The 10,750-nt window shown below is 60.2% G+C and overlaps 1 protein-coding gene across 1 annotated transcript in view; it reads right to left on the bottom strand.

Moving 5' to 3' along the window:
* The window catches only part of DPH1 (diphthamide biosynthesis 1), a 47,238-nt gene that overhangs the window by 1,122 nt on the left and 35,366 nt on the right, over nt 1-10,750 (bottom strand). The window contains 6 exon segments of the mRNA XM_035900552.1: nt 10-110; nt 914-1,070; nt 1,869-1,937; nt 3,190-3,311; nt 4,024-4,178; nt 5,930-6,051. Of these exon segments, the coding sequence (XP_035756445.1) occupies nt 10-110; nt 914-1,070; nt 1,869-1,937; nt 3,190-3,311; nt 4,024-4,178; nt 5,930-6,051 (726 nt within the window).

Genomic DNA, 10,750 nt, shown 5'->3' with positions numbered 1-10,750 from the left:
CCCGCTCCCGCGTCCACGTCAGGGAAGAGCTGCAGTTTGCTGGGGAAGATCTCGGATAGCAGCACCCGCACGAAGGACCGGCCCAGGGCACGAAGACGTGACTCCAGGTGCTGCAGGGGGAAAAGGCACCCTGGAGCATTAGGAGAGCCCAGACAGATGCCCCCAGCAAGCCCCACAAGCCCTGCCCACAGCCCCTTCCTGGCCATCAGACCCTCTCTAGGTCCCAGCTCTGCCCCACAGCCTCATCCCCTTGGCGGTTGCAGACCCGGCGCAGTGGTGGGCCAGAGGCTGCAGAAGGAGGACATGGGCCCAGGAGGGGCCAGGGACGTCCTTGTCCTTGTCCCCATCCCCCACTCCCTGGGGCCACAGCGGGACAGTGGCTGCCAGGACCTCACTGCCCTGTCCACTGGTCCTTGTGCTGCCCCAAATCTCACCTGCAGGTCCCCAAAAATTTCTAGGTGTGAGCGGGGCTGCTGTGCTTGGGACACCCCACTCCCATGGGGCAGGACACCAGTCCGGCTCCGCTTGCCCAGCTGGGGTGCAGAAAGTGGCAGGACAGTGGCTGAGCAGGGATGGCAAACCTGATCGGAAGTTCATCCAATTAAAACAAACCCAGGGAATTAATTGCTGGGGGGGGTGAGGTGTCTCCAAGGCTGGCCAGCTCTCCCCAGGAAGGGGCAGGTTTAATGAGCCCTTGTCTAGCCTCCCTCATCTGCTGCTAATTGCCCTGCCCACTCAGCTTGGGGGCACGCAGACCGCAGCCAGTGGCAACTGATGGGCCACCAGCAGTGCCAGTTCCGCCTTCACAACAGTGAGGCCACTGTGCTGATGGTGCCATCGCTCACTGGTCCTTCTCCCTGCCCAGGAGCAGTGCCCAGTGCCCAGGCAGTGGCCATGGGGAGAGAGCTGGTACCTGCAGGATGCCAGGGGAGCCCTGCCGCCCCAGTGTGCCCAGGATAAGCCCCCAGGAGCGGGCGCTGGCGGCGGTGCAGATGGCGTCCTGCCGAGCACGGCGCATGCGCTCATGGCTGTAGTGCTCCTGGGAGAAGACCTTGCTGTAGGGATCATACCTGCAAAGCAGAGCCAGGCTTACATATGCCCCATCACCCTGTGCCCCCAAATGATGCCCCTCCCTCATTAGCACTAATTGTCTCCCACAGCACATCTCCCCCCCCTCCACCCCTGGCTGATACAAGGCCCAGTTGGCTCATCAGGGTACAGAGAGGGGACAAGGTGAGTGTCCCACCACAGCCCCTAAGCATGCTCAGCTCCACACTTGACTCCCCCCCCACCCCAGTCCCAGCTCATCAATTATGAAGAAATCTTTGATTTGTTGCTTTGTTTGACGAGGAGAATTTTAATCAAATCCCATTCGGGTTTCGGCAGCTTCCCCAGCGCCATAAACCTGACGCGCGCCTCCCGTTAGTAACAAACGACCTACTAAGAAATTCAGATTTCACCAAATGGGCCCAGCCTTTCGCTCTTGATATTTCATCTGCTTTCAGCGGCCTCATCATCGCGCTTTATGGCCTCTGCCTGCAGCAGCCGGGCTGTAACGGCTGCACCTCCATGAGCTTTCACAGGTACTTGTCAAAATGTTTATATTCAGCCGGAGTAAATGGCTGGCGTTTGTCTCCCTGCTGCACCTCTTCACCCACCCTGCAGCCCCTCGCCTGCCTGTGCCCCCTGCAGGCAGGGGCCTGCCCAGCCCCAGGGTGGGGGGTGCTCTTGGGGTGCACAGTGGGGACGGCTGGTCCCTGGCGTGCTGGGGGAGCTGGGGCACTCCTCGCCACTGGGCTGTTGGGGACTGGAGCGGGTGCCCATGGGCTGCCTGTACTTACAGGCAGATATCCCCAGGTTGCCCATACCTGTAGGCAGGTATCCCTGGGTTGGCGATCATGATGGACTCCAAGTGGAAGCGCCCGTCGCCCAAATATCTGCCGAGAGGGGAGAGCGAGCTATGGCACATGGGAAACAGCGGCACCCATCCATGTGCCTGCCAGTTTCCCAAGCTGCAGTGCATGGAGATGCTAGGAGCCTGAGCTTCCGTGCTGGGACCCGGTGGCAGCGGGCACAGCCAGGGCTCCCCATCTCTGTGCAGCCCCCCCCCGGCACGCTGGGGCAGGAGAGGCGGCTGTGCTCGGGGAGAGGAAGGATGCCCACACCAGCATGGGGCTGCTGAGAGCTGCTCCATCTCAACGGCTGGTTCTAGACATTGCTGCTTCCATTTCTAATCGGATTTCAAGTCAGCAATTACATTTCAAAGTCTTTCATTCAGCTGCCCTAATGGAGTGAGGGCTTGGAAAATGAATTCAGACGTAAAACTTGACTAGATTTTGCCCTTAATTGGAGAATGACATTTTGGGAGATCAAAGCTAATTTGTCTGCAAAAGTTAGCCCCAGAGACGGGCAAAAGAAGAAAATAATAACACGGGGAGGAAGCAGGTACGCTGGCTGCGTGCACCTGCATGGGTGACTGGTCGGTGCCGCACCGCGGCTCCTCCAGCAGTGGGAAGGACTCGCTCACGCTGACGCAGTGCTGGCCCGGCCACCCCTGCCTGCTCCCAATGCCCTTGAGGAGATGGAAAGCAGTGCCTCTCCTTCAGCCCCGGCGCGGCTCAGGGCAACCCCCCCGCCCCAGCAATCGTCAGCCCGGCTCCCTGCATGGCCGTGCTCGGAAAGGTGCCAGCGCTGTTGGCTCTTGGCAAGAAGGGTGAGAAGGGGCTCGGCGGGACCCGAACCTGCACCCGGGCTCCCCGGCTCCCCCCAAGGGTGGGGTCCTTGTATTTATTTATTCTGCAGCACACTGTATTCACAGTACATTAAGCATTTCCATTACCTAAAATAATTAGGTGATAGGAAGCGAAGTGCTCCCTCTAATTTGCTGTCCTTAAATAAAATTAATGTTGCTGTGATGTTGGGCCCTGGCCATTTGTCTTTTCCAATTATCCACCCGCCCTTCCATCTATTATCTATTCTGATATACGACTCAATTATTTCCTCTGTGCTACGAGCACACGCCACTCCAAGCAGCACAGGGAGCTGGAAGGGGCCCGTCCCAGCCCGCGGATGTCCCCCTGCTGCCCCCAGAACCGCCCCACGGCCAGGCAGGGGGTACATGCAGGGCAGACAGGCAGGGTGGGCAGCCTCAGCCAAGCAGGAAGGTCCGGGAGGACCCCAGGTACTTACACAATGGCATCCGTGTCCTGAGTGAGCCGGGGTGACGTGCAGCCCAGGATCTCCCCTGGGGACAGCGGCTTGCACTGGGGCACACACACCTTGTACTGGGAGCGCAGCTCCTGCGATGCCGCCTGTGGGAGACATGGGGTCAGCCAGCCAGCAGGGACAGACTGTGGCACGGAGCATGGCCGAGGCCGGTGGTCCCTGGCACTGCTGGGGACCCTTGGGGACACGCTGGCTCTGGCAGTCCCAGCTCCACAGGACACCAGTGGCAATGGCTGTGCTGTTGTGCCTCGGCATGGTGGCAGTGGAGGGGAGCCGGTCTGCTCAGGGCGTCACCGTCATGGAGGGTAACGGCCCCGCAGAGCTGAGATCCTCAGTGAGGCTCAGCCAACGTATCAATTAAAGACAAGGGAAAACGCTGAACGCTTCGATAGCCCCGTGTTTGGATAGACATGGCTCAAGAGGCTCATTCATCTCCTCCCGTCCTGCCCAGCCGCCGTTCAGGGGGCAGACAGACAGACCCGCCGGAGCTTCCCCTGCAGCTGCCTGCACTGCATCAAAATGCCAAGTGCTCCACTGCCTGCCCTGACATTTACAGAGCAGCTCCCGGGGGAGCCAGGGAGGGGTGCCGCCATGAAACATTGATCAGAGTTATTATAAAGTACTTGATCAACACTACGGCAGCAGCATATTATCGCAGCGACTCGTCAGAGGGGAACCATCATCACCAGCACCTCGGGGCAGCCGCTGCAGCCCTGGAGCCGGGGCAGGGAGGGACTGAGCCAGGACCAAGGTGGGGGGGAGGCACAAGCCCCACACGGCTGGGGGTCCCTATCTCACCTGCACTGTGGAGACAAACTGGATGGTGCTGACAAGGGCCAGGGAGGCACCTGCTGCGAAGTTGAAGCGAATGGTCTCGAGGAAATGGGATGTGTCGATCTTTATGTCCACAAACACATAGAGCATCTTCAGCCCCTGCGTGGCGTCGATGGGAACTGGTGAGGGGAAGAGAGGGAGTGTGAGTGCCACCCATAGCCAGGGGATAAAGCACATTGGTGGGGCTCCCTGCGTCCCAGCTGCCCCAGTGCGGGCAGGCCAGGGTGGGCTGTGCCACTCCTCTGCCCGCGCTGGCACCCCAGGCACCCTGGGCAGGGAGTGCAGGTGGGAGCCACAGAGAGCACCCGCTCATTTCTCTCTGGATAATGGCAGCCTGGGGAATCAATGAACACAAATCTAATTACCCCCGGTGCTAAGAAGCCTGTGTCACCACGATTAAGTGAATAATTAAAGTACACAGAGTCCAAATCGATCCACAGCTCCGCGTTCACTTCCCATTTTGGTGCTCTTCACCTGATCACAATTAAGTGCAAATTACTCCCTCCCGCGGGGCACGTGGAGCCAGGAGGGAGAGGGCTGTGCTGTACCAGGATGCACCCCAGCATCGGCCACAGGGCTCCCCGCGGAGGCAGCTGCACCGAGCCGGTGCCGGGAGCACTGTGGGCAGCCCAAAAGGAGCCCAGCACCCTCTCAGCACCCTGTGGGCACCCCAGGGTGTCCTGCAACCCACCCAGCCTGGTGCAGGCAAGGACCACACAGCCAGGGGCAGCTGATGGTGGCTGGGCTGGTGACAGGCAGCCTGGCAGTGTCGGCCTGTCCCTGCAGGGAGCAGCTCCGGGAGATGTGACTCCCATCCCCCAGAGCAGCCCGGCTCTTGCACTGGCACGCTCCCGAGCACGCTGAATATGGCCCCTTCCCCCGCTCCCGCTGTTCATTCATGTAATAGCAGGCTACAAACCAGGGGTTTTATACTCCCTGTTCCAGTGGTGCCCATAACCCTCCTTCTGTAACAAAGCACCTAGCACAGGTATTTATCACCGCAAACGCTCACGCTGACATGGCTTTTGGGACACAGTTCTCAAGCAAGGAGTCAGTATTTCATATGGAGCCTGACGCAATTCTTCAAAGCCATTTATATGGCCCCATAAACGTCCAGGAGGGGTGCGGTGGAGGCGGCGGCAGCAGCAATCCCCGTGCCTGCCACTCGCTACGGCAATTCTGCCGATCCACCTTAAAACCCAGAGCGTCTTATTGTTATTTTTGGGCTGATTCCATCCTGGGTGGACTTCAAAGTTAGCAGCATCTGGGACAGCAGCGCAGTTTCCATGGCAACTGGATCCAGAGTACCGTCCGCCTGGGGAGCACACAGCCTCCTCCTCCCTTCCCTTCCCTTCCCTTCCCTTCCCTTCCCTTCTCCGCCCAGCCTGCACTACACCCGCAAAGCTGCCTTCCCCAGCCCTGCACCAGCCCCCGGGCGAACGGGACCCCCAGGCCATCGCTCCCCTCCGCTCTTGCTCACAGCTGTGGGGTGGTGGGGGAGAGCAGCCCTGTGCCCATCAGCAGCTCCTGGGTGAGCAGGGTCCTGCCAAGCCATGGCCTTGCTGCTCTGCTCTTGGGCACAGGAGCAATTTGGGTGCTGTGGCAGCGCACGGCCGAGCAGGATGAGCATGCCCTACTGCCTCCAAAATCCTGCTTGCAGGCAGCTGCCCAGTCAGCTTGGTCCCATCCAAAGCCAGCAACCAAGGCTGGAGAACAGAAATCCCTTTGGGAAGGGATTAGCCCTTGGCACTAAGTCTCTGAGCTGGCACCAAGCAGGGCAGGGAGCAGCACAGCATAGTGGCAGTGGTGCAGCCTCTGCAGTGCCACGCACAGCCACCTCAGCAGCACTCGAGGGCCAACTGTCACCTACTCAGGCAGCTGTGTCCGTAGTGCACCAAGAAGTCAGCGCCAAGGGCCCGGGCCGTGTAGTCGTCCACGCAGCACGCGCCGTACGTCACGTCACCCATCACCACCGTCTCTGCATCCGTGAACCTGTGGGGAAGCACAACAGTGAGGGTCATGGCTGGCTGCCGTCACCACAGCCACGTCCTGTCCCCCAGCCCTGTGACATGCTGTTACCGGGGGACTCCGTGCTGCCACCGAGCCCCTCACCACGCGCCAAAGAGGACGAGTACTGGCTACTCTCCGAGATGTCAACATGATTAAGCTGGAGAGCGGTAATCCGCCTCTTCAATTGGGTAAAGCTGTTTGCAATTCAGCGGATTATCTGCTCATCAAACAATACGCTGCCAGCTTCCTAATGCTCCCGCGGGGAGAGGAGCAGAGGGAGACCCGGCGCAGCATAGTGCTGCTGCTCCCACCAGCTGGCCCCAGGGACCAGAGCCACCAGGACAGGCAGAACAGCCTCCCTGGCATCCCCAGCCACGCCAGCCAGGCTGACCAAGCCACCATCCCCCTGTGCCCAGGCACCATGCGAGCCACTGCACCCCAGCCCACAGCCGGCTGCATCACCCACGGGTGCCAGTTTGTCCAAGCTGGGTGTGCTCCAGGAGCAGCTGGTGCTTAGGTGGCACTTGGCAAGGAAAAGCACTGAGTGAACGCTGGCGCTGCCCCCCATCCCTGCTCTGGCATCCCAGCGCTCCGGCTCAAGCCTACCCAGCACCCAGCAGCAAGCGGAGGGGCACGCACTGGCACCAGGTGGCAAAGCCGGGGCTCTGGCATGATTTAAAGGTGCCACCTTTCTGGGTATTTTATTGCACCATTTTGGGGGATTATTAGCTTGGCTGACTTCCCGGGGAACTGCCGTGGTAGTTTACGGATGAAAGCAGGTATCACGATGACAAAGCCCTGTGCCTGGAGGGGCTGCTTAAACCAGATGCTAATTCCTTATTTATGCCAAGGTTGCACCCGTGGCTGTAGCTTGGTGCCAGGGGGGGCTCCCCTGCCACTGGCATGGGGCTGGGGTGAAGGGACTGGGGGAGGTGGGTGCCCTGGCACAGCGTCCCCCCCCACCGGCACCCGGTGCTGGCTGGGGGCCAGGGTCCCGCGCGTTCTCCCCTGAGCTCCAGGCAGGGAGCGTTATGTTGGCAGCAAGAATAGAAATGGTGGGCAGAGCTGGGCAGATGGCAGAAGGTGGAGAAATGGCGGAGCGTGCTGAATATTAACAGCTCTGGCCCATCCGTCAGCGCCCGGGGAGGGGGACAGGGGAGCAGGTCTGCCAGAGCATCCCCAGAGAGAGGGGAAAGCCATCTCTACCTCATGCGTCCAGCCCAGGCATCTCCCGCTCCCCGCAGTGTCCCAAGGGCCAGGGACACAGTTGGGGGCTGTCAGACGATGGACCAGATCCTGCCAGCACCCAATCCCACAGTCCATCGCTGTCAGTGTGGCCCAGACAGGAGGACGGCTCCTCTGCTGCCTGCGCGGCTGCGCCATGGGGCTGGGGGCTGCACAAAATGAACATGAATCAGACTCCACACATCTCAGCAAAAGTGGAAAATTATTCAGCTCCTTAAGATTCAGGACGGGGAGGTCTGACTCAGAGCGGCAGCCAGCGTCGCTTAATTTTTTATAGATTAAAATGTATGCAAATTGGCCCAAACCCCAGAGAAAGTCCCTGGGGGTGAAGAGCAAGAAAGTGAAATAGCAACAGCAGAGGGAGGAGGGCAGAGGCTGGTGGAGGCGCCCGTGGCCCCTGCCCAGCATGTGGGGCTGCAGCTGGCAGTGCATGGGCAGAGAGAGAGGGGGCTGAGCCCTGCCCTCGACACGGGGAACTGTCCTGCTCCAGCTGCAGGGAGCAGAGCCACAGCTGAGCAAGGAGCAAAGAGGCCGCGGGACGACGCCTGGTGAGGAGGGAGCCCAATGGTGCTCAGCTTCACGGCCGGTCAGGCTGGAAGGGTGCTGGCAACCTGGTGGTGCCAGCAGGAGAGGTGCAGAGGTGCCAGGATGGCACGTGCCGGGGTCACCTGTGCCAGCCAGGCTGGACGGTCGAGCGGAGCAGTAATCATCTCCTGAGACAAATCAAAGGCAAGCGCAGGGGCCTCCCCTTGATGTTTTAATCAGTTCGGTGTCGCTGGAGCCTTTCATCAAACTACAGAGGAAGGAAACGTCAATTAGCAGCCACCTGCCTCTGACGCGGGCCGGGGAGCTGCTCACCAACCAGACTGGACCGGGATGCAGGCGAGGGGCAGCCATGGGAGCGTCCTTGCAGGTGTTTCATGTCCCCGCAGCTCATTGTGGGCCACAGACGGGTCCCAGCGGCGTGCCGGCAGGGAGGATGCAGCGACGAGGCTGTCCCCACCCAGCGCTGAGCTGCTCACTACAGCTGGGAGCTCATGAATATTGAACACGTGGGGAGGTTATTCATCTTTTACGTCCCGCAAACCCCAGCTCATTCTGAAAAACCGCCCGGCCTTAGCATTTTTCTCATCTCCCCCTAATTCATTATCTCCTCCTTTAAACAGATGGCTCCCAAAATCCCATTTATAAAGCGCCATGCTCAGCGCTGGTAGGATGAGCACCCGGGACCCCTGGACCCTCCCAGCCCCACTCTTCCCTGGCCAGTTTGCGACGAAGGCGACGGTGACCTGGGGACAAGTTTGGGGGCTAAAAACACTGGGACAGACAGGCATACATGGAGCCAGCATGTCCCCAAACACAGGGCGGCCAGTCTCTGTTACCACAGGCACTGGGCTGGAGCAGCCCTGATTTATCCTGGCCCCTCGACAAATTAATGAGAGCATTTGCTGCCGGCAGGAGCATGGGGTCCCCTGACATCGTGGTGGCATGTGAGTGATACCGTGCTGGTCTTCACCCTGTGAAGCAGAGCTGCTCTCCCCAGCAGAGAGGAGTCCTCAGCCCCAGCACATCCATTGCGCCTGACTCCAGCTGCCCTGGGGAGGGAGGTGACTGCAGGGACTGAGCTGAAAGTGGCCGGTCTTGGAACCGCAAGGCTACCAGAGGATGGAGCTGGCATGGAGGTGCTGCGGCACCCATGTGTCCCGGCTGGGGATGGGGAAGCAGAGCGGGCTGCTCTTTGCTTCACAGTCACCTGCCTCACCTGCACGTGGCCCTTCAGAGCACAGTCACACTGTAGCGTGGTGTCACCTCCCTGACGGGAAACGCCTAGGTATAAGCAAGAGGGTTATGCCCTGCAAATAACCCACACCCTGTCCCCTGGGGAAAAGGCAAAGCCCCACAATCGCCCCACAACCCCTACATCCACTGCCTGCACTGCAGAACCTGAACCTAAACCCAGCCCATCCCAGGGACGGGTGCCAGCGGATGCTACTGTCCGGGGGCATCGTCGGGGCTGAGAGCAACCCCAGCCGAGAACAATGCACTTAATTAGCAGAGAAGCCCGTCACCAAGCCCCATTACCAGACTCCCAACTTCATTAGCACAGGAAGGCTGCACGTAATTAAAATAATGAGTTTGCAATTTTACTGCAAACGGCGCTGGAAGAGCCCTGCTGCAGCTGGGCAATCACTGCTCACAGGCAGCGTGGGGGCCCGTAGAGCATCTGCAAGTGGGTCAGGACGGGGAGAGGTGCGTGTCCCTGCAGCCCCCCAGGAGCAGCAATCTGCAGCCAAGTCCCCTCCCCTGAGGACCTCCCCCTCCATCCTCACTGGAGGTGCCAGGGCCAACCCCACCCTCGTGAGGGGCATGTCCCAGTGGTACCCCAGCTTTGCTGGCCTTGCAGCTGCAAAAAGACCAAAGCAAACCAAGGGCCCAGCACATGATGGTGGCAAAGCCACCATGGCTGTCCTGCACCCAGATGGCGCCTGTCCCCTCTTCCTTGCAGCCCGGTCACAGTGCTACCTGTTGGTGCCAGCTCCCTGGGGACATGAGGAGGTGGGGTGGGGCACATGGTGGTGAGCGCCACACTTGCGCTGGCACGTCCCAACCCTGGGAGATGACAGCCCTATAGACCCCACACACTCCCCCCTGCTCGGTTGCCCCCACGCTGTCACTGCTGGGGCTGAGGTTTTAAACATCTCCAATGAAGTGAGAACTTCATTCTCCCTAATGATGCTGTTGTGCGGTTAATGACGGTGATTAAATTCCCCTGCACAGCGTGCTGCACGGCATTGCCAGTGCCTCCAGGTTGCGCTTAAAGGACAAGGGGAGAAGGGAAGGCAGCGCCGGCCGGCAGAGCTACAGCACGGTGAAGCTGAGGCCGGGTCCTGACTTGTGTCAGTGTCCCAGGATGGCCCTTTGGGACCTCCTGGTGATGCCACCAGCTTCGCCACGGCACTCAGTGCCACACTGCAGACCTGCCTGGCCAGGGGACCCACCCACCAGCCCCAGGAGGGGACAGCCTTCATGGCACTGGGGACCTGCCCGGCACACCAGCCTTCAGGGGCTTTTTTTTGTCCACTGGCCATAGCAGGGCCACAGCAGGGCATTTCAAGCTGTGACAGAGCTGCTGGGCTTTGTGCATGATGTTTAACTCTTTGCTGCCCAACCAGTGACAATTCAAGACCCCCTGTCACTCTGAAATGTCCCTGTACACTCCTGGGCACGCCATGACACGGTCACCGGGACACTCTGTGCACCCCCAGCACTGCCTCACATGGATGCTCAAAAGCCATCGGGCTGTTGGGAGGTGCTAAGGCTGTGGCAGAGCAGCCTGCGCAGACATCAGGATGCCCCTCGCCCCCCCCTCCCCGCCATCGTCCATCCCCCCCACCAAGCCACAGCTGATTAGCAGGCGACACTCCCTCCGCCGGTG

The sequence above is a fragment of the Egretta garzetta genome, unplaced genomic scaffold (genome assembly GCF_000687185.1).
Source record: "Egretta garzetta isolate BGI_Z169 unplaced genomic scaffold, ASM68718v1 scaffold108, whole genome shotgun sequence".
NCBI lineage: Eukaryota > Metazoa > Chordata > Aves > Pelecaniformes > Ardeidae > Egretta > Egretta garzetta.
This window is presented reverse-complemented; position numbering and strand designations above follow the sequence as displayed.